The sequence below is a fragment of the Tupaia chinensis genome, unplaced genomic scaffold, assembly GCF_000334495.1.
Source record: "Tupaia chinensis unplaced genomic scaffold, TupChi_1.0 Scaffold000437_1, whole genome shotgun sequence".
Lineage (NCBI taxonomy): Eukaryota > Metazoa > Chordata > Mammalia > Scandentia > Tupaiidae > Tupaia > Tupaia belangeri.
Window position 1 is genome coordinate 1,762,445 of NW_006159942.1, and position 24,695 is coordinate 1,787,139.

General features: G+C 39.1%; 1 protein-coding gene across 1 annotated transcript in view; it reads right to left on the bottom strand.

Moving 5' to 3' along the window:
• Positions 1–4,208: 4,208 nt before the first annotated feature.
• CD96 (CD96 molecule) overlaps positions 4,209–24,695 on the bottom strand; it is a 92,581-nt gene continuing 72,094 nt past the window's right edge. Inside the window, 4 exon segments of the mRNA XM_006155148.3 lie at positions 4,209–6,148; positions 8,892–9,015; positions 11,196–11,285; positions 12,347–12,412. Coding sequence (XP_006155210.1) covers positions 6,040–6,148; positions 8,892–9,015; positions 11,196–11,285; positions 12,347–12,412 — 389 coding nt within the window. The 3' untranslated portion in view covers positions 4,209–6,039.

Consider the following 24,695-nt stretch of genomic DNA (forward strand, 5'->3'; position numbering starts at 1 on the left):
TTCTGCTATATTCCATGACTCTTCTTGTCGTTGGTAGACTAGCCTGAAACCATTCTTCTCATGGCAATGGCAGAGCACAAGAGAAGGAGCTCCAATCACACAAACAGCTTTTCAAGCCTAGCGTTAGTCATGCCTATGATATTCCATTGCCAAAACATGTCATGTAACCAAGACCAAAGTAAAGGTGTACTGCTGGTGCTGGTGGGTAAGAAAATTAATCATTGTATTGAGGTTTATTTATTTTATTCATGAGAGAGAACACATGTACATGCATGAGAGAGACAGAGAGAGGGAGAAAGAGGCAATCTGGACAAGATGATTTCACATGATTCTCCCAGCTCTCCAGCTCATCAGAATCTTGGCCCTACATGTACCTAGCATGTTTTTAGTTCTGCGTAGGATCTAAACCAGTGGTTCAGCTGTGGTGCAGTTTAGTGCACTGAGGCTGGGGCAGGAAATGAGTGTTTCTGAATAAAAATGTTATCTAATATATAGTGCTTTGAAAGTGAGTAATACAGTCATGGCTTCTCAGACTAAATGGTGGTGATAAAGACATGCAGAACTTTAAATATTAGAGTCTAGTATTGCTATTTCTGTGAGACAGAACTAAATCTACTTCTAGGGAGAAGAGATGCTGGTTTGAAAAAGGCTGTTCAAGTTTATCTGCACACAGTTTAAGGTGCAGATGAAATGTCATCTTCGTCAAATGAGGGAAGTCAAGCTCATAGCACCACCTGGATGCATTTGGAGCTCGTTTACTTTGCAGAATTTGGAAGGTTCCTCAGAACCACTGATTGGGCATCCCTTCATGGACACACAGCTGTTCACTCTATCCAATTGGTAGGTGGATTTGCAAACGCTCACCAGAATTTACTCACAAGATTAAAAGAAGGTACTTCGAAGGAGAACTCATATAAAAACACTGAGACACCTGTCATTGTGATAGATTGAAAAATTACAGAGATTTATTTTGTCCTGCAAAACTGTCTCTCCTTTAACTGAAACAATTTCCGTATTTCTGTTACGTTTTACCTCAATACTTCCACCTGTACTTCTGCTTCTTAAAGAGTAAAAGAAAATCACAAGGACTTCTACAAATAATTGATATCTAACTTTTATTTGAAAATAAATATACAGATAAAGCAACAAGTCATGTACATAAAACTAGTCTTGGTTTCTCGAGAACTAATGAGAATTTAGCATAACAATGGAAGTCAAACAGTTTGTTCTTGCATTTATTGAGAGATGTATGATTTATCTATTACTATGAAACAAATTACACTAAAACTTAGTGATGTTAAGAAGTAAATATTATCTCCTAGTGTATGTGGATCAGAGATTCAGAAGAGAGTTAGGTGGGTGGTTCTGACTCTCATGCAGTCCTAGCTAAAAGATCAACTGAGGCTAAGGTTATTTGGAGACATGACTAGGGCTGGAGGATCTGCTTCCAGGATGACTCACTTACCTGGATGGCAAGTTGATAATTTGCCGTTCACAAGGGACCTCAATTTCTTGACAGGTGGATCTCTCAGTATAGCTGCTTCAGTGTCCTCATGGAATAGGAATGGGCATTTCCCAGAGCCAGTGATCCAACAGGATCAAGTCAGAAGTTATAATGTATTTTATGACCTAGCCTTTGAAGTCACACTGGTCATTTTTGCAGTATCTTAATGGTTATACTAGAGGTGGGACTGGCACTCACTCTTAAGATTGCACAAGTGCATGCCCCTGAGTGTGAATACTTTCTTAAAATCTGCACCTTGTCACCTTACTTGCCTCACTGTAACACCAGCCTTGGGTTACACAAGTCAGTTCTATACACTGTTGGAAGGGATTCTATAAGGTTGTGAATAGCAGGATGCAAGAATCATTAGAGGTCAAGTTGGAGGCTGTCCAGCACAAGAGTTAAGCACCTCTCCAAGATTATGATCAATAAAAAAGAACTTCCACTGGTTCAGCTGTTTTTTAAGCTGCCAGGACCAACCACCTTGTTGGCTGTGTGGTATACGTCTCCCTTAACCACTGGGTCACAGGACTGACCCAACTAAAACACATTTTATCTCTAGGCTTAGGCACTTGTATATGAACCAAAATATGCTTTACCTCTGGACCTGCATGGAAAGGCTAACTACAGTATTGCCAAGTAACTATTACTCAATTTCAGTGGCATTCAACGATATTTAACTTATGAGGTACGTTGAGGTTTGTCAAGCTGGACTGGACCTGTCTTGGCTGGTTCTGCTATATTCCATGACTCTTCTTGTCGTTGGTAGACTAGCCTGAAACCATTCTTCTCATGGCAATGGCAGAGCACAAGAGAAGGAGCTCCAATCACACAAACAGCTTTTCAAGCCTAGCGTTAGTCATGCCTATGATATTCCATTGCCAAAACATGTCATGTAACCAAGACCAAAGTAAAGGTGTACTGCTGGTGCTGGTGGGTAAGAAAATTAATCATTGTATTGAGGTTTATTTATTTTATTCATGAGAGAGAACACATGTACATGCATGAGAGAGACAGAGAGAGGGAGAAAGAGGCAATCTGGACAAGATGATTTCACATGATTCTCCCAGCTCTCCAGCTCATCAGAATCTTGGCCCTACATGTACCTAGCATGTTTTTAGTTCTGCGTAGGATCTAAACCAGTGGTTCAGCTGTGGTGCAGTTTAGTGCACTGAGGCTGGGGCAGGAAATGAGTGTTTCTGAATAAAAATGTTATCTAATATATAGTGCTTTGAAAGTGAGTAATACAGTCATGGCTTCTCAGACTAAATGGTGGTGATAAAGACATGCAGAACTTTAAATATTAGAGTCTAGTATTGCTATTTCTGTGAGACAGAACTAAATCTACTTCTAGGGAGAAGAGATGCTGGTTTGAAAAAGGCTGTTCAAGTTTATCTGCACACAGTTTAAGGTGCAGATGAAATGTCATCTTCGTCAAATGAGGGAAGTCAAGCTCATAGCACCACCTGGATGCATTTGGAGCTCGTTTACTTTGCAGAATTTGGAAGGTTCCTCAGAACCACTGATTGGGCATCCCTTCATGGACACACAGCTGTTCACTCTATCCAATTGGTAGGTGGATTTGCAAACGCTCACCAGAATTTACTCACAAGATTAAAAGAAGGTACTTCGAAGGAGAACTCATATAAAAACACTGAGACACCTGTCATTGTGATAGATTGAAAAATTACAGAGATTTATTTTGTCCTGCAAAACTGTCTCTCCTTTAACTGAAACAATTTCCGTATTTCTGTTACGTTTTACCTCAATACTTCCACCTGTACTTCTGCTTCTTAAAGAGTAAAAGAAAATCACAAGGACTTCTACAAATAATTGATATCTAACTTTTATTTGAAAATAAATATACAGATAAAGCAACAAGTCATGTACATAAAACTAGTCTTGGTTTCTCGAGAACTAATGAGAATTTAGCATAACAATGGAAGTCAAACAGTTTGTTCTTGCATTTATTGAGAGATGTATGATTTATCTATTACTATGAAACAAATTACACTAAAACTTAGTGATGTTAAGAAGTAAATATTATCTCCTAGTGTATGTGGATCAGAGATTCAGAAGAGAGTTAGGTGGGTGGTTCTGACTCTCATGCAGTCCTAGCTAAAAGATCAACTGAGGCTAAGGTTATTTGGAAACATGACTAGGGCTGGAGGATCTGCTTCCAGGATAACTCACTTACCTGGATGGCAAGTTGATATTTGCCATTCACGAGGGACCTCAGTTTCTTGACAGGTGGATCTCTCAGTATAGCTGCTTCAGTGTCCTCATGGAATAGGAATGGGCATTTCCCAGAGCCAGTGATCAAACAGGATCAAGTCAGAAGTTATAATGTATTTTATGACCTAGCCTTTGAAGTCACACTGGTCATTTTTGCAGTATCTTAATGGTTATACTAGAGGTGGGACTGGCACTCACTCTTAAGATTGCACAAGTGCATGCCCCTGAGTGTGAATACTTTCTTAAAATCTGCACCTTGTCACCTTACTTGCCTCACTGTAACACCAGCCTTGGGTTACACAAGTCAGTTCTATACACTGTTGGAAGGGATTCTATAAGGTTGTGAATAGCAGGATGCAAGAATCATTAGAGGTCAAGTTGGAGGCTGTCCAGCACAAGAGTTAAGCACCTCTCCAAGATTATGATCAATAAAAAAGAACTTCCACTGGTTCGCAGTACTCAACTTTGGCTGAACAATGAATCATGAGAGAATGCTGATGCTTGTGTTTCACCCCTCAAAGATTCTGAATTAATTGAACTAGAGTGGGATAGCCATGATGTTTACAAAAGACACTCTCCAAGTTATTCTCATGTGGAGTCGAGGATAGTATACTGAAAACGAACTAAAGGTTTCTTTTGGAACTAAAGTCTATACATAATTTTCCTATTATTATATCTGCCAACATCTGTTCTTCCTTTCAGGAGCAGAAAGTACAGGGAAGTTTGGGGGAACAAAGGGAATTAGTAAGTTGTGAACTCACAAACAGTTGCTGAATATACAGTATGACAAAGTTTCCTCTGGTACCTCTACATTCTGCTTGAATTGCTTTGTAAAAGATTGGTAGGAGGGTCGGCCAGGTGATCGAATGGGTAAGGCAGATGGATCTCACATGACCCAATGTGTGGTTTAAGCCCCAGACTCTGTAGCTTGAGAAACATGCCAGGTGCATGTGCATGCATGTCTAAAATCCCAAGAGGAGAGTGGAGGAGAAGAGATTGAGCATGGTTATCCACTGTGGGAAGGAGGAGGTGACTTTTCACTTTCCCTCTCTTTCTCTGTCTCTCCAGTGAGTGCATGCACTACATAGGAAAAAAAATGGTAGATGCACAGTGAATTTATCAGTGCCAGCCTGATTTAGGCTTTTTATTTTGTGTTTCAAGATAGATAAAAACATTCCTGTTTTTATCTAAGAATGAATGAAAAAGTTCCCACATGAAAAGAATATAATGTGAATTCGGTGAATTGGATTAGAGTTAGCTGCCTGATTACTTATGTAATGGTTTGATGCTAGTTTGATGTGTACACACTGAGAGGAAAAACTGAGAATGAAACCGTTCTTAGCTAATATAACTTTATAGACAGTAAGGTCTTGTATCTACTAGACTACTTGGTGGTTAACTAGGTGTCTCTTTGATCCCTTCTCATCTTGGTCCATACATCAGAAGCCTAGGCTGAACGTGATGGGAAAAAGGGTGAAGGAGGACTAAAAATGTGGTTTTGGGGACCAGTTGATGGTGTAATGTTTATATCACTGAACTCCCACATGGTCGACTGGGGTTCAAATCTCAGACCCAGAGGCTTGAAACTCATACGTGAGTATGTGCCCAAAATCCTACAAGGAGAAGAGAGGAGAAGGAATTGCAGAGTGGCCATCCCCACTAGAGGAGGATTTCTCACTTTCTGTCTCTCTGTGTCTCTGACAAGTGCACATACCCTATAGCGAAAATTTCCCTTAAAAATTGTGGTTCTTATGCAAGCTATTCTGCGTTTCTTCAGCAAAAATAAATGGTAAAATATGAAGATTAGCCATACTTCCCTATTATTTTATACCCTTGCAGGAACATTTATATTTTCTTCTTGTCATAATTTTCTTGGGGAATGCAAGACTCAGAAATTCTCAGAATTTTGGCACATAAAATGTTGGCAGCTGTCCACAAGAAGAGAATCTGGTATAGACATATGTTTAGAATGATTGCTGTCCTCTCAGTCAGAAAATTAAAATGAAAACACTTTAAGTATTTTTTAATGACTGAAGCCTAATGTGCATTTCCTATATAAGCAAGAAAATCTCTACAGATCGCACTGGGCATGAGCATGACATACATTCTTAACTCCTGTTTAAATTTTAGGCACATGCAGATAAGAGAGGGCGAGTTGAGGAGAAACAGGTCATTCACTTCTGACATCTGCTATCAGCTGCAGCAGAGGCTTGGCTGGAGGAGATTATATTAACAAGCACAATGTCTACCTTCTTGATAGGATTCTAGCAGAGTTCTGCTGTATGGCCCAGTCTCAAAGACTAGAGTGTCTCCATCTCATGACAAGGCAGATCACTTCCAATGGGCTCTTGAATGCAGGTGTACTTGATGGGAGGTGGTGGTGGCTTGAAAGGTGGTGGTCTTTCCATGCTAGAGAAAAAAAAAAAAACATTGCTCTTTCAATGCTAGGAATGGAGAGAGTAATACAAATATGTGTGTATTTTAAAATGGTAATTTAATGAAAATATTTTAAAAGTTTATTAATGTTTATGTATTTTGAGGGAGAGAGTCATTCCAAACAGGGTCTTTGCCACGATTCACTCCTATCTTCAGACAGCCCAAATAATGGGCACTTATGTAGACATACTTTGGTATGTGAATCCAGGACCTTCTAAGTGATCTCAACATCCACAGAGTGCTGAGTTACTGCTCCACCGCTGAGGCTGGCCTATTTGGTTTCTTTCTTTCTTTTTCTGTGGAGAGGTTTTAGCTATAGGGTGCATGTGCTTGTCAGAAAGAGAGAGACAAAGAGACAGAAAGCGAGAAATCATCCCTGGGGGGATGGCCACGCCACAATCCCTTCTCCTCCACTCTTTTCTTGGGATCTTGGGCATACACGCACACACGCCTGGCATGAGTTTAAGCCACCAGGTCCAGGACTCAAACCGCAGTCAGCTACATGGAAGTCCAGCGACAAAGCGATTACGCCATCTGCTGCTCCCATATTTTCTTTCTTTTCTCTAAAGGGAAGACAAATTGATGAGAGATACACCCTTCTAGTTCTTCCAGAATTGTTGCTGGCTTAACACAGCTTAATTTTTACTGTGTTTTTAGCTGCCTTAGCCATTGGAACACCAGGACCACACTGCTAACTATTATTTAAATGGTATTTTACAGTTTGCAAAGCATTTTCACTACACCGCTGTTTATTTTGTATCTAGGAATTGGGTATAGTGCCATCATTCTACAGAGAGAACTGAAGCTCTGAGTTTTTACACAACTTGCTTAAGAAAACCAGACCATCAATTCAAGTCTTTTAACCAGAAATGATACTCTCCATGACATCTGTCTCTTAACAGAAATATCTTCTCATGTGCGTTAAAGCATTTCTTCAGAGATAAAAACTTGAAATTCTAGAACTTAAGACCAAAGCTTTTCAAATAGCCCCTCTGCCAACTCTCCTCTCAGGAGGAGGGGACTCATTGTACCCTGTGAGCAAATGTCTGAGGTGGGAGTCAGGCTCATCTGAGTCCCCAAGTTGGTTGGCACTGGTTGGATGCCCTTTTTGTTTAAATCAGTGGATATTCTTACAGCCGTCCTTGTACAAAGCACTGTGTTATGTTAGCGCAACTCATTTCTCATTTGAAATGCACTAAGCATCCAGGTTAGTGTGAGATTTAGCTGTATACATGGCTCAGCTTTCATGATACCAAGAAACAAAAATACATCTGTGAAATCTTTGTGTACATGTCTCAAATGCCTTATACCTTTTTGTCAATCCAGACATCTAGAAAGAGAGACTGTTTCTTATTCTATATAACATAGATATTTTAATACAAAGCAATTACAAATAATCAGTTCAGATTCCCATTTGTTCATTTGAACATAAAGATCTCTAATATTTGTTACCTAATTTTTTAATTCCTTAATGAAGACTTACTTATCAAAAGGTGTACACAATTCTAAGAAATGTGTACTGTTGTTGTTTTTTTTTTCAGAGAAATTATTATTTTCTTAAGGTCATATGGTAGTCATGGTATAGTCCTTGAATAAGAATCCAGAATTTCTGGAGCTAGCAGGTGGCATAGTGGTTAAGGTGCTAGACTCCCACATGGTTGACCATAGTTCAAGTCCTGGACCCAGTGGCTTGAAAGTTATACCAGGCATGCGTACATGTATACCCAAAATCCTGAAAGGAGAATGAAGGATAAAGTATTGCAGCATGGTCATCCTCCCAGGGGCAGGTGTGTGTGTGTGTGTGTGTGTGTGTGTGTGTGTGTGATTTCTCACTTTTTCTCCCTCTGTCTCTCTGGCAAGGGCATGTGTTCTATAGCAAAAATCTTTCTAAAAAAATAATCTAGAATTTCTAACTACTGGTTGGTTTAGTGCTTCATTCATCATGAAATATTCCCTGTGTGTGGTTTTATAGTCTTTAAACATACTCTACAAAAAGTAGCAGAGCATATTTGTAATGGTCAATATCATCTTACTTCTACACAGTAGCAGTAAGACATGTGCAAGATCAGCTCTGTGTATTATGGGCTCTCCTTTTACCATGCCCAATTCTGAATGATCCAACATAGCAAGTCAAAAAAGGAAGGTTTAACCCTACATGCTATTTCAGACCACTGAGTGGAGTAGGGTTTTGGATAATATCTTAATAAGACAGTGAGAGAGAGAGAAGCCAGAGCTTACTTTCTTTTCCCCTGGGAAAAAAGGGAAAGGGCATTAAAAGTCCACTCTGATGAAAAGTAGCGGAACTCTCTTAAAATTACCTTTTTCACTCAATTTCACACTTGAGCATCTAGGCCCAGCTGAGCCCAGGCAGGGCAGAGATGCATGAAAATGAAAAAAATAATGAAGATTAAAAGAAAAGGCACTTTCTGTTTTGAGGTGACTTGAGGCTCCATTCTCATTTCATGCCCACTGACTTGCTCCTTCTGACGTGTTACAGCTTGAGTAGGCCAAGGCAGAGAGGGAGACTGAGTCAGGAGTCGTGCATTTAATTCCAAGTGTGTGATGCTGGAAAAACCCTATAGCCTCCCTGAGCTTCTGTGGGCCTTATTTCCTTCTTAAAGTATCAGAGAACTCTAGATAGTGATAATATTTGGGGCTGAGTAAATATTTTAGGATGCAAATGATCAATTCCTACATAGCTTAGTAGTATACTCACATTTCTTTTTGGTACTGACACCATTTTCTCACTCCAATACCAAATGATACCATGCAGAAAAAGAGCAAAGCTGCTACAATTACTGGCCAGGACATTCCATCTTTGGGCTTATTAATCACAGTACCTGAAAAGGGCACAAAGAGAGATGACCTTTTATGTCAAACCCTGGCATTTGAAAAACGGAATTAATTGAACTATTTCTCCTACCTGAAGCGTGCTCTCCAAGGGCCATGGAGGTGTTCATGGACTATAATCATGCTTTGGGATGTGCTTACGTCTTGTTACCCACACAAGAGGCAATAACTTTTAACTACTATATAACCTGCCTGAGAATTTCTATGAACATGCTAACATGTGTATGTATCATGAATATATATACATTTTATTACAAATGGAGCATACTATCCACACTCTTCTGTTTCTGGCATCATTTCTTAAAAAAAAAAAATCTTGGAATACTTTTCGTAGCTGTGCATAGAGACCAATCTCATTTTATTAGACGACTAGATTCTTCCCCAGTGGATCTGCTCTAGTTTATTTCATTGGTCTTTTCATGTTAGATGGTTAAATTGTTTCAGGCTTTTGCTATTTTTAACAACACTCTCCTGAAATTCCTTACCAATTATAGATAGATCTTTAGATAAATTATATAGACCATTTGGGCAAAAAGTTATCTAGGTTGGTCTTTCATGGTTTCAACTGGATGGTAACCTGTTTGAAGGTGAAGACAAAGTTTTTTGATTTCTTTTATTGCTCAATTTTTATTACACTGCTTTTCATACAGTGAAGCCTCAGAAAATGCAAATCAAAGAACTGGATTTTAGATATTAGTTATGAAATCATTTCTTTATTATATACAGTGTGCACTTCAGATGTGTGGCATTATCACGTCAGCACCGGTTATCAGTGCTGAAGATTCTTCCTTTCCATAGAACACATACACAGGGATTCAAGGTCTTTCTGATACTCATCCTACCTTGGCCCTGTTGAGTAGACTGAAGATAGCATAAAAGCCCACATAATCCTAAAACACACAACCATGCAGCACCTTCTATAGACAATGTATATAGAGTTCATGGACGCTCAAATCTCTAGTGTGATCACAAAAGAAACAATCACAGGTGGTCAACTAAGGACTGGAAAAAGTTCTATTTTAATCAAAGCCAAAACTTATTAGGCTCTGGTAAGATTGCATTTCACCTCCAAAATTTTAGAGAAATGGAAAAACAAAAGGTGTTACATAGATCTTACATCGATGACTATTAGTTCTCTTCCAACTACGTATAGAAAGTAACATCATTGCCTTCAGGTATGTTTTAGTGGAAAAGAAGAGATCTTATCTTGACTGATCTCTAAAGTAAACTGTTCTTTACAGCAGTAATATCAACATCTTTTTATGTTTTTTAATTTTCAGAGGGCATGTTTGCTTGAAAGAGAGAGAGAGAGAAAGTGGCCCATGAGGGGACTTGGTTACTCTGCAATCCCTTCTCTCAATTTTCCATCCAGTCAGGATTTGGGCCACTCACACACACATTCCTGGTGTGTTCTTTGAGTTTCTGGGGCTAGGAGTCAACTGTAGTTGGCTGAGTGAGACCCAGCTCCTCAACCACTAGGCCAAGTGGTCGGCCCCTGGCACCAATATCTTAAAATGTTGGGAATTCCTCGTTTTGTAGCTCTAGTGACATTATATGTACAGGATGACACTAATGACCTGAACACTGTCTGACTTTTGATGAAACAAGTTCTTTTCCAAGGCAGACAGTTCACTAGTCAAGCAAACATTCCCTGAAGTGATAGAGTAGAATACGCCTGTGAATGTACAGTCATGACCCACATTGGGAGGCCCCAACTTTACTGCATCCCTTGCTCTCTTGGATACAAAATAAGGGATTATATTTTGCATTGACAAAATGTTGTTAGTTGAATTATAGTAATACTCTTTATTCCAACAATCTATTTCTCAGAGTGTGTTTTCACAAGTCTGAAGTGTTACTTGTTATTTTTCATCTGACAAATTCTTATTCTTTTTCTATATTTTATTTTAAATATTATATCCTCAGAGAACCCTTTCCTAGTCTCAAATGAAAACCAGGTCGTTCTGTAAGACTCCAACAACACTTTATTACAGTACTTGTCACAGATACATTTAATTGTGTGATTATTTATTATCTCTAATACATTATAATCTTCGGGAATTTTCTGCATAGTCAACAACTGGCATGGGCACGTGGCAAATGTTTGGCACTCAATAAGTATTTGTTGAGTGAACAAAACATAGCAAGAAAAAAATGACAAATGACTCACCAGTGATAACGATGCGATTTCTTTTAGTAGATCCATTGGCAGTTGTGAGAACTTCTGAAAGTGCCCTGGTCGTGCTGGTGAAGACCTCATCTAAGGATATAAAGGGGAGATTTCAACTAATCTTAACAGCCATCACAACCTGATAGGTATTAAAAATATTGGTTTTCGGGAACCAGCAGTTAGCATAATGGCTATGTCGCTGGACTCCCACATAGTTGACCGCGGTTCACGTCCTGGACCCGGTGGCTTAAAACTCATGCCGGGCGCTTGTGCGTGCGTGCCCAAGATCCCGAGAGGAGAATGGAGGAGAAGGGATTGCGGCGTGACCATCCCCCCTGGGGGGTGATTTCTCACTTTCTGTCTCTCTGTCTCTCTCTGTCTGTCTGGCGAGCTCACGCACCCTATAGCGAAAACCTCTCCAAAAAAAAAAAAAAAAGAAAAAAAAATATTGTTTTTCAAATGCTATTAGAAAAAAGCTCAAATTGAATGGCTGGAATGTTCTTAAAGTATGTGTAAAGTTTACTAGGGACCAATTTACAGTAAGGCTGGGAGTGTGGAATCTATGTAACGGTTACCAAAGGGAGGAACTTTCAGTAGGTTTAAAGAAAAAGGAGATAAGATGTATACTTTCAACCAACAAAATAATGTCTTCTAGAGAAGCTCCATGAAAATTTAAGTGGTAAGAGAAGATGTATAAATTGGGGTTATGGAAAAATGAGGGGGAACCTATTTTCCCAGGTTATTGGAAAGTCAGAGGGTGAACATATTTAGTCCTCTAACTCCAATGTGTTTGATAAGCTCAATAAAAATTCCTTTTTAACATAGACTAGACAAATTGATATTAACTAATCCTTCCATATTTCAATGGTAAATTAAAAATTGAAATGCATTTTTCATGGATGAAACTGGCCCAAAAAATGACAGTGTGTAGGTTTCTTTATGAAATAATGTAGAGAACAATCTAATATTTAGTCTCTGACTATATTTTTTGAAGAGCTAAAGATAACTTTAGTTTCATTCATTATCCTTTTCATCAAGAGGCACATTCAAATACCTATCTGAGATCGATTTCTTATCAGTTGTTTCTCCACCTCTATCCAAATAAAGAGACCACTATCTTTCATGTCTTTAAATCCTCCCCAAGTACTCACCATCAAGTGTTGAGCTTGCTCTTGAGGGTGACGAACTATATGTTTTACTGGGTATCTCTGAAACTGCTAAAGGAAGAAGATATTGAAAGAGTCAATCTATATAAGACTAATTTTTCTATTATTTCTTCTTGACTACTAATCAATTCCAATAATTATGGAAAAAGAATATTCATGAATATTTAAAACAAGATTATTGAACTATTCCTCAGCATACATGAGAATGTCCCAAAGTAAAGTGGGAGTGAAGGGTTGCTTATGATTCGGAAGTCTCTAATAAGGAAGATTTTAATCACAGGCACTTAGAAGCAAGAAAAGGAATTGAAGGGAAACACTAGGAAAGAATTTTTGGCACAGGCACAGAGAATGTATTTTTGACTGTTATCAGACTCATCCCATAGATGAGCCAAAAGAATGGGAGAGGATGAACGGTTAAGTGTGTTATAGTGTCCTTTAGTCAATAGAAAGTACCAAAATGACTTTGAAAACATTGGTAGAGGGTCCAGCAGATGGCATGATGGTTAAGTTGCTAGACTCTCACATAGTCAGCCGTGGTTCAAGTCCTGGATCTGTGGCTTAAAACTCATGCTGGCCATGTGTGTGTGTGTGTGTGTGTGTGTGTGTGTGTGTGCCCAAAATCCCAAGAGAATAGAGGAGAAGGAATTGTGGCATAACCATCCCTCCTGGGGGGTGATTTCTCACTTTCATTCTCTCTGTCTCTGTGGCAAGTGCACATGCCCTATAGCAAAAATCTCTCTCTCTCTCTCAAAATAAAAAATAAAAAAAGAGGGAACCAACAGTTAGCGTAATGGCTATGTTGCTGGACTCCCACATAGTTGACCGCGGTTCGCGTCCTGGACCCGGTGGCTTAGAACTCACGCCGGGTGCGTGTGCGTGTACCCAAGATCCCAAGAGGAGAATGGAGGAGAAGAGATTACAGTGTGACCATCCCCCCTGGGGGGTGATTTCTCACTTTCAGTCTCTATATATCTCTCTGTCTATCTGGCGAGTGCACCCGCCCTATAGCGAAAAACCTCTCAATAAATAAATAAATAAATAAATAAATAGAGAGAAAAAACCTTGGTAGAACACGCAAGAGGGAAGAAGATAACTTGTACTTGTGGGTCAGCTGACATTCTTCCTCATCTGTGAATATGGCATTGTGTTAACAGAGAAATATCAGAGTCCTGTGGTTGCAGGCCTTTTAGTTGCTGGGAGGGTCTTTTTGAGACATTCAGAGACAAACCTTTCCCATGAGTGAATGGCAGCAAATTCAGGGAGCACATACAGTTTTTGGAAGAGATCTATCAACTCATTTTGTTCATCGTCCTATCTCTGGCAAGGAAGACCTGCTTCTTAGCAAGCCTCATATATCTGTACTTGGTAAGTGGCCTGCAGAGTAATATAAAGTAAAATAAGCAGGTGGCGAGGGGTTAAGGCACTGGATTCCCACGTGGCTGAAAATAGTTCAAGTCCTGGACCTGGTAGCTTGAAAATCATCCTGGGTGCATGTGTGTGCATCCCCAAAATTCCAGGAGGAAAAAGGATTGTAGAGTAGCCATCCCCCAGGGGATGATTTCTCATTTTCTCTTTCTCTGTCTCTCTTCAGCAAGCGCATGTGTCCTATGGTAAAAACCTTTAAAAATGAAAAAAAAAAAGTAAAATAACCATAGCAGTACATGGTTGCAATTGTGGAAAGATAATGCATCTATTTATTTAAAATATGAACATAAATAATCTTCTCAGTTAAGTGCCTTCTTGTGTATCAAGACCAAAATAAATTAGTAAAACCAAAACAAAATAAGTATTAAAAGCATCCCTAGTCTCCCTTTTTGGTATTTCCCCAGAATTCAATTGCAGCTGCAGCTGCTGATAAAAGTATCTCAACAGAAGAGGCATGAATCACTGCTTTCTAGAGATTGCTCAAAGACAATCTGCCTTGTTTTACCTGGGGTCATTCTAGAGGTAAGGGTGGTTTTGTACACAGCTATTTTGAGTCTAAGTCAAACTCATATCTTTTCTCTTCTTTCTTTTTTCTTTTCAAGAGGTTTTTGCTATAGGGCGCGTACACTCGCCAGACAGACAGAGACAGAGAGACAGAAAGCGAAAAATCACCCCCGGGGGGATGACCACGCTGCAATCCCTTCTCCTCCATTCTCCTTGAGGGATCTTGGGCATGAAAGCACACACACCCGGTGTGAGTTTTAAGCCACCAGGTCCGGGACACAAACCGCGGTCAACTACATGGGAGTCCAGCGACATAGCCCTTACGTTAACTGCTGGTCCCTTATTTATTTATTTTTTTTTAGAGAGAGAGGTGTTTGCTATAGGGCACATGAGACAGTGAAAGGCAGAGAAACAAAAGTCAAGAAATCGCCCCCCGAGGGGATGGCCACACCGCAATCCCGTCTCCTTCATTCTTCTCTTGGGATCTTGGGCACACACACACACAAGCCCTGCATGAGTTTTAAGCTGCCCGGTTAAGGACTCAAACCATGTCCAGCAACATAACCATTACGCCATCCACTGGTTCCAACTCTTATCTCAAATATAACCCTTTGACCCATGAGCTTGACTTTGGGTCGTTTTTCTAGACAGTAAACCAAGGTCTGTTAATGATGACTGGCTGAATTTTTATTTCACCATAGGGCACATTAACTCACCAAAAAGAGACCAAGAGACACAGAGAGATAGAAAGAGAGAAATCACCCCCCAGGGGGGATGGTCACGCCACAATCCCTTCTCCTCCATTCTTCTCCTGGAATTTGGGGCATGCATATACACACACGTGGTATGATTTTCTTTCTTTTTTTAAAAGGATTTTTTCTTAGGGCATATGTGTATAGAATGGCAATCTGAGAAAACGTGACCTTTAGACACATGCAGAAATGCGCTTCCGTGAGCTACTCTAGCAATGGCTATTGAGAAGCATTTTTATATGAAAGAGCTATCTGCCTGTTGTTATTGGTTATCTTCCTGTTGTTGTTAATACCTGATACTGCTGGGCAGTATGAGGCTAAAGGACGCTACATGTGTGTATCAGATTCTCCCGAGAAGATCAGAGAAATTACATGGCAAAAGCTGTTTTCACATCTTCAAATGATTTACATCCAAAAGCAACTGGCTCTGCACTCCATTCCCTCTTCTTTCATTCCTCTTACCCTGTTTTTTGCCCTTTAAAAGAGTAAATCTGAGGCCGGTTCAAGGTCACAGCTTCTCCATCAGAGAAGTTGGGCCCACTCGACCCTACTCTCTTTTCTGTACTTGTGTGTCTTTGTTATTGCATTTATTTCTAATCCATAGCCTTTCCCACTCAGAAAGATGTGTTCAGCCGAGCAGTTTCCGGCGCTCATGTGCTCACTGGAGAGAGGGAGAGAGAGAGAGAGGCACAGTGACAGGGAAAGTGTGAAATCACCTCCTAGGGGCATGGCCATGTCGTGATCCCTTCTCTTCATTATTCTCCCAAGATCTTGGCATGTACACACATGTGCCAGGCATGAGTTTCAAGCCAGCAGTCTGGGACTCGAACTGATGTCAGCCCTGTGGGAGCCCAGTGATGTAACCACTATGCCATCTGCTGGCCCCCACCTAGTATAATTTTTCAAGCCACTGGGTGGAGCTCGAACCATGGTTGGCAATGTGGGAGTTCAGCACCTTAACCACCATGTCACCTTCGGGCCATCTGAACATTTTTTAATGACCATTTTTTAATGGTTAAGCTATTAGCTAGGAACTTGACTGACAAAGAGCAAAAACTAATTAAACAATTAGGACCAGGCCTAGATTTAGGTAAAATCATTAAGGAAGTTTTCCCTGGGTAACCTTAAAGTTTTTTCCTCACTATATATCTTTTCACTTGTTTCTTTCAGAGCTTAATGTCTTAATTTTGTATCTCTTCAAAGTGCATTTGCAAAAAAGCAAGGGATTAATTCATATATTTATCCTAAAATATAATTTTTTTTAAGAGAGATGTTTGCTATAGGGCGCATGTGCTCGCCTAAGAGACAGAGAGACAGAAAGCAAAGCAAGGAATCACTCCCCAGGGGGGATGACCACACTGCAATCCATTCTCCATTCTCCTCTTGGGATCCTGGGCATGCACTGTGAGCTTACGCTGCTGCAGTCGACCATGTGAGAGTCCAGCGATATAACCACTACATCATCTGCTGATCCCTAAGGTATAAAATTTTAAACAAGTGCTACCTCTTTGAGGGAAATTGGTATTTAAAAACAAAAAAAAGAAAAAGTTTTTTATTTTGTGTTCAAAATGGAACATTTTAAAATAATTAGTAAGTAGTAATGGGCACCAATCGTATTTTTACCAAACACAGAGTGCCAGGCTTTTCTGGTCAATGTTGATTTTCCCCAAACAAAATAACCAAACATCATTTCAGATGTTAATATCATCAGCACCATTACAAATTGTGAAACAGTCAATACTTAAATTATGTATGTTTTTACTATTTCATATTCTTTTTAGGCTTCTACAAACTTTTTTTCATGTAAAAAGACTCCTTAAAAATAATACCTGATAGAATTTAACTACAAAAGTCAGTTTGGAAAAACAGAAAAGCTATTTTTTTTTCTAATTTTGGCTTTAAGAACTTTTAAAAAAATAATCCAGTTAATTAGAAAATATACTGCAGAGTGTGGTCAGATATGAAAGAAAAAACGGGCTCCTGGTGAATGGACTCAACGTGTCTGAAAATAAATACGTAAAAGAAAAACTTCATGACCAAAATATATTATAAATAAAAGTCTTTCAGCAAGACAAAGAGATAAGAGGTTTTTATATCACTTGTTCACACAGAAAAGAGGTCTTCCTGAAGAATGATTCCTTATAAAATCCTCTGTAAGATAGGGCTAGCCACCTCTAATATGATTAATTTTTTAAAGAATTATTTATTTAATTTTATTTATTAGTAGTAATTTTTAATTTAACCAGAGATAGAGAGACAGTGAGAAAGCAAACATCTAGGTCTGGGACTTGAACCACAGTCAGCCATGTGGGAGTCCAGCGCCTTAACCACCATGCCACCTGCTGGCGCCTAATTAATATTTTACTAAAACAATACTTTTCTGAAAGCTCATCCACTCTATCAGAGATAGCTAATTATCAGTACATTAAAAAATTGGCTACTTCATATGCCATTTTATTTTTAATGACAAGAGGGTGTGTGCACTTGCCATAGAGAGACAGAGAAACAGAGAGAAAGGGAGAGGGGAAAAAAGCACCCCAGAATGGGGCTTGCCACAATCCTTTCTCCATCCTGTTGAAATTTTGAGCACCGTGCACATAAGCCCAGCTTGGTTTTCAAGCTGTTGGGGCTGGGATTGAACCACACAGTCCACCATGTGAGATCTAGTTCCTTTAACCACTAGGCTACCAGCTCTGCCATTTTTTAAAGATGTATTTATTCATGATAGAATGTTTATGCATGGTGGGGGAGGAGGAGAGAAAAAGGAGGGTTATGAGACAGAGAGAGAGAGAGAGAGAGAGAGAAAGAGATGTGTCACAAGGCTCAGCCACACTGTGATCCCTTTCTCCTGTTCTCTAGCCAGCCAGGTTTCTAGTTATATGAACACGAGGGATGTGATTTCAGGCCAACCAGGCCAGGGACTCCAACCATGGTCAACATGTGGTTTCCAGCTCTGTAGTCAGATATGCTACAGCCTATATCACAGAGACTGGGCTCCATATGCCATTCTTAAATCTCCTTGGGAGTCTTTTGGTAGAATTTTTTTTTTTTGCTGTCTTTTAATTTATTGAAATATTCTGGGTTCTTGATTGAAATATTCTGTGTTGTTCAAGGTACTGTCATGCTTGTTAATTCTCCTTTAAATTCTTGAGGTCACAGTTTCTTAAAAGCCTGTGAATACTATTTTGGCATGTGAATGGTAAACATCAGTTTGACTGATTACTCCTTTTAGTATATTATCAACAGGGTTCTGGGGTTGTAATCCATAACCGGTCTTTAGCCAAGGCCAGATCATGATCACATGCATACCTTATGCACTCAGGGAACTCTCCAGACTTGAACAAGGAGCTGTCCTGTGTGACAGTGCCTTGCAGAATTTGCACTCTGCTGTTGTACTACTGTCTGCTCCTCCCTCCAACCCATGTTGAGTTCTTGATGTGAACTAAACTTTTCTGGGATTCTGGTACTATATTACATACACAGCAGACTTTTCATAAATTATTTCTTGGTTACCTATTTTCCTCAAGGCATTCTCAGTTCATCTGTTTTTGATTTTGTCTTAGAACAATGGCATAGGTAGCAAACAACATCCAGAGATTCAGGGCCTAGGTACAGAGATATTGATGATCGAGGGTTTTGTCCCAACACCACCCCTGTCTCTAAGGATATACATGCTGGTGCTTCTGCTCTGCCCACTCTTTTTTTTTTTTTTTTTTTTTAGTTGCTAGAGGATCTTTGCACTTGCCAGAGAGATGAAGAGATGCTTGGTCATGCCACAATTCCTTCTCCATTTCTCCTTTCTATCAGGATTTGAGGCATGCACACACCACACACACACACACACACACACACACACATCCAGTGTGTTTTTCAAGTGTGGAGAGCAGGACTTGAACTGAAGTCAGTCATGTGAGATCCAGTTGCCTTAATCACTGGATTATTGAGCCATTGCAATTCTGTCCACTCTTGTCATCACCACCTTGTCCACTGATGTGACACATGTTATTTTTGACAACAAAAAATAGAAGATATGAGGTTTGGAAGCACAGGGCTTATGTGCTAGTTGTGAATAAATTCATGAGGTCCCAAGAAATTGGTATTTTAACAAAAGATAGAATTTTAAATGAGAGAAATAAATATTTAATTTGAGATTCACCAATAAGAACTAGGTGACTGAAACAGAAGAGAACATTCTTTTAGACATGAGGGAGGTATAAGGCAAGATCTACAGGATTTTGAAATTTGAGGACAAAAATGGTGAGTTTAGAGAATCAACATCCTAGTTAACAGGGAACAGAGGGACTTCGGGGATTATCATGCACCCTAACATAGAAGTTGTAGGGCCTGGCACTGCTGTGTTCCTAGACTCTCAGTTTCTCAATGCCAGCCTCTCAGTCTCCCTCTGTTTATTGGGAAATGCAAAGTGTTGTTATAAAATTATTAGACACAGCTACAAAGAGCCCAAGAAGAACTAGCTAAGACCAAGGACAAGATAAGAAATGCATTTGCAGGGCCAGATGGGGGTGCAGTGACAAAAGGTGATGCTCTATGAGCCTGACCTCCATGGGAAGGTTACTGGTTTGCTTCTGGAGACATCCTATAATTTATTTTTCCAATGACCTTGAGCTGGCTGAAGCTGGGAGTTGGTCATGGTGTCAAGACCCTGCCAGTGATACTGTATCTCTCTCTCTTTCTCTCTGTGTCTTTCACTCATGGAATATATAAATAAACTTAAAAAAAAAAAAGAAAAGCAGTTGCAAGATTTAAGAAAAGGGTTTATACATTTTTAAGGATAAGAAATGCATAGTCAGGATAGAACAGGATAAACTTTCCTTGTGAGGTCAATAAGAGGCATTCCGAGGCTCACCTGTGTATGTGTATGTGTGTGTGTGTGTGTGTGTGTGTGTGTGTGTTGATTTTGAGCTTGAGCTCATTGACTTCGCTAATGGAGTAAGTCGAGTGCATAGGAGTTTATGGAGACTTACATTATTTTTCTGCTTGTCTAACTGAGACAGACTGACTGGCTTCAATGTGCTTTAGGCTCCATTGGGCCAGATGGATCGCAAGATAAGCCAGAAAGAAAAAAAGTAATTAAGGTTTCATTTCGTGCTCCATGGCCCATTCACCTGAGCATTAGGATGAAAATATGTTCTGGAAAGTTATTAACCTTCTATACTTTCGGTTTTTAGATGGTCAGATTGAATATTCCCATTTCATAGGTAGTTAAATAAAATATGCATTTCTGTTGCAGATAGTAGGAAATTTGGAAACTGAAGCAGAATGAGACTCTAATATTCTTGAATATCAGCTTAGGCCTCTTTGAGATGATAAACAAAAAGACAATGACAAAATATATTAAAACATATTCTCCTACATGTAAGTAAACTCATCATACCCACGTGTAGTGACATACACATATATACAAGCCAAAAGTGTATGTGTAAATCAAATATACCATGGGATGTGGTTACACATCTCAAGGCCTTAGAAACACTGGGCGTTGGTTTATTTCACCAGAAATCCATCCTTTATCATTCTTTTTTTAGTTATTTATTTAATTTTATTTATTCATTCATTTATTTTAATTTGACCAGAGAGAGACACACAGAGAGAGAGAGAGAGGGAATATGAGGAAGAAAGCCACCAGGTCTAGGACTGGAACCGTGGTCGGCCATGTGGGAATGTCTAGCACCTTAACCACCACACCACCTGCTGGCCCTTTATCATTCTTTTTCCGAACACATGATAAATCTATTGAAACAAAAGTGGTAGAAAAAATATCCCATTACTATGGCCTGCCATGAATCTCGCCAAATGCAACATCCAAGATTGGATGACGTCATATTCCAGTCCCAACCAACAAGCAGAAACACGATTCAGAAACAGTTTGGGAGTGAGCAATCAATATTAGCTTGTTGGATCCTAACGTGTTTTTGCAAATGATCATAAACAGAGTGATTTAGTATAGGGATGTTTTCTCTAAGATGATGGATAAAAATGACAACTGGTTAACAAAGTCTTCTTATTCTTGCATGTGCAAAAATGTGGTCTACACTACCAAGAAAAAAGCCCTTTGTAGGGTTTTTGATTTCCTTTCTACAGTTCAAAACTTTTAAGGCTATTTTTATGATAAGAATGTTAAAGAGATGTCTGAGGATAAAGAAAGTTTTTCAAATGAGGAAAGACAGAAAATATGAAAGATTACAGTAGTTCATTTCATTATGAGCTATTATAAAAAGACCAAGAATATACTGTGTAAATTATAAAGCAAGACTTTCAAGCAAGATCCTTTCAGGTCTCCAACTTCTGGGGTAAAAAGTACCTTGGGTGACCTCTGTGCTTCATACTGATACTGATGCAGAGCCTGGCAAGGATATTTTTCAAACTGATGAGAGCATGGCAAAGATTTTTTTTTCCATTCCTGGCACACATTGTATCACAAAAATAATTTTTAAAAAGCAACCAAATAAAAAGTTCAGAATTCCAATAAAGTAGGTCATTTATTTTCACTGTGTGTACAGGTGAGTGTGTTTTCCTCCTTGTCCTTGCCCACACGTACTCTTCCTTTCAATCACACAACAATGCTGGTTGACAACAACTCTCTGGCCACCACTGTTACAGGCATTAGGATTCTACAGTGAGCAAAAAAGGGTTAGGTCCCTGTTCTTGTGTGCCTCACATGTTAGCATAATTTTAATAAATAATCAAATACATAAAATAAATAAGGGAAAACATCAGACACTGGTAAGTGTCATGCTGAGAATTAAAATATGAGCTAATTTATAAATGATCATGGTATAAATTTAACTTGGCATTTGGCTTTTTTCTATAACATCCTTCAATAGACCTCATTGCCATTGCTACCTAATTTCTACCCAATAACCATCAAGTGTTAATTAGTTTATCTATTTGATAATATTTGTTGAGTACTATGTATATACCAAGCATTGTCTTAGGCACTGGAGATACAGATTAACCAAACAATACAAAAAGATCTCATGCAACTTTCTTGTAGTACACTCTCTTCTTTTTTTTTTTTTTTTTGAGAGGTTTTTGCTATAGGGTGCTTTCGCTCACCAGAAAGACAGAAAGACAGAGAGACATCACACCCCAGGGGGGAATGGCCATGCTGCAATCCCTTCTCCTCCACTTTTCTCCATTCTCCTCTTGGGATCTTGGGCACACAAGCACACGTGCCTGGCATGAGTTTAAGCCACCGGGTCTGGGACTCAAACCGCGGTCGGCTACATGGGAGTCCAGCGACATAGCCATTACACCAACTGCTGGTCCCTCTTGTAGTACACTCTGAAGGTGTGCTACAAGAATGACAGACTAATGCATTTAAAGTAAGGAGTTTCTACACAGTTTATTACAAACAACTCAATTTTATGTTAATGTCATATAACAACCATGTAACATAAGTATAAATTTATGAAAGGATGGACTTTCATCCTCAGTCTGACTGTTTATTCTCAACTCATATGCACAGGTTTGGGGTTGTTATTAATAATACTATAAATTTCTTCTCCATGTCCCATCCTTTGAATCTTCATCAAAAACAAGTGCTGTCCTGAATGTTGTGTTTACTATTCACTCACATAGTTTAAAAACTTTACCGCCTATTATGCCTAAGCCATATGGTATTTGATTATATCAAATTTTATTTTAAAATATCACTCCATATGTTATCACCCGGTATTTACATTTTTGACTCAACACAATGTTATTAAAATTGACATGTGCTGTTGCATATGGTTGTAACCCATTCATGTTTTAATGCTCAGCAGTATCTTATATGAATTTATTACAATTTACTTATTTCGTCTCTTGACGTGACCATTTAGATTATTTACAGTTTTTGTAATATAAACAGAGTTTTTATTTTCCCCAACAGTGCCACATATCTTTTGGAGGGGAGCATATATCTAGAGGTAGAATTACCCGATTGTAGGATAAACACATGTTCAGCTCTAACACATCATGTCAGAGGGGTGAGAAGTAGTGGTCCCAATTTATCCACCCAGCAGCAGCAGAGAAGAAATTGTATTGATAGGGTGTTGAATAAATCATACCCAATACCAGACCTCTTGACTTTTGTCTAATGGATTACATGTAAAATAGTTTCCTGATTTTAGACGTCACTGACATTTCCTGGTTATATACCAGAATTTCTTTAGATGTTTCTAGCCATTTGTGTTTCATGTTTTGTGCTGTGCCTTTGGATTTACTTTTACTGCTTTTTGTCCTTTTTTATTATGGACTTGTAGGCAAGTTTTACACACTCTTGATAGAAAGTTTTAATCCTTTGTCAATGATATATTCTTGATCCTTTAAAAATAGACTTGTGGCAAATATCTTCTCGCAGGCTATAGCTTGCCAACTAAACTTTCCTTAAGGTATCTGTTAATGAATCTGTACTTCTTAATTCCATTCTAAATTTTCAGTATTTTTTACGGTCAATGTTTTATGTATCTCCTTTCTTTACTCCAAAGTCAGGAAAAAAAAATGTGCCTTTATTTTATTACATTTTTAAAATGTGTTGCTTTTGACAGAGATCTAAAAATATATGGAGTTTATTTTTGTGTAATGTGTATGAAAAAGGTAGATTTTAGTGTCTTTTTTTCTTGTAAGTAATCAGTGTTTCTAGGCCCATTTTCCTTTTTAATTTTTTTTTTTTTTAGAGAAATTTTTGCAATAGGACACATGTGCTGGCCGGAGAGACAGAGAGAGACAGAAACAGAAAGTGAGAAATCACCTCTTGAGAGGATGGTCACACCACAATTCCTTTTCCTCCGTTCTCCTCGGGATCTTGGGCATGCACACATATGTGTCTGGTGTTGAGTTTTAAGCTGCTAGGTTTGGGACTCGAACTATGGTTGGCCATGTGGGAGTCCAGTAACATAACCATTATGCCATCTGCTGGTCCCTCTCTAGGCCCATGTTCTAAGTGGACCTTCCTTTTACAGTCACCTGCCATGTCACCCTTGTCATGTGTCTAAGCCCCTTTTCTTTGTGGATCTCTTTCTATGCACTTTCTTCCTTTTTAGTTCTTATGGCTGGGCGCCTACTATATTATTAACATACTTATTAAAAGAAATATGTTAAACTGTAAAGGGTCAAGCATTGACTAATGATGAAAGCGTGTGATAAATGAAAGATTATGATGAATCCCAACCTACAAGCCTGAGGTTCATCTAAGAGGTAAAATAAATAAATTATGTTCCAAAGAGCAGTATTGTACATGTTCCTCTTCTCTATTTTCTAAGGACAGATTTCCAGGGGGTGAGATGATTGAACTGGTAGATGTAAAAGATTTTGAAAGGGTTTAAATGTGCAATTTAAATTCTTTTCAAAAGGACATATGCATTTACTCTTTGTGGAAAAGTACCCAGCAGTTTAGTTCTGAGTTTGCACCTGGGGCAATCAGCGTCCTCTGCTCCGGCCTTGCCATTTCCCAATCACACTGGTGTTTTGCCTTCTGTCACTACGCGGCAGTGTTTCCTCTCCAAACCCTGTCAGGACCTGCTATGGCAGCCCTGGCAGAGTCCTGTCCCTAGCCAGATCAAAAGTAACAATGAGGCCATTGCTACATCTCACATTCAGCTTCTCTCTGCATTTGTGTTAGTGATAGGCTTATTCTGGTGAGTTTGCTC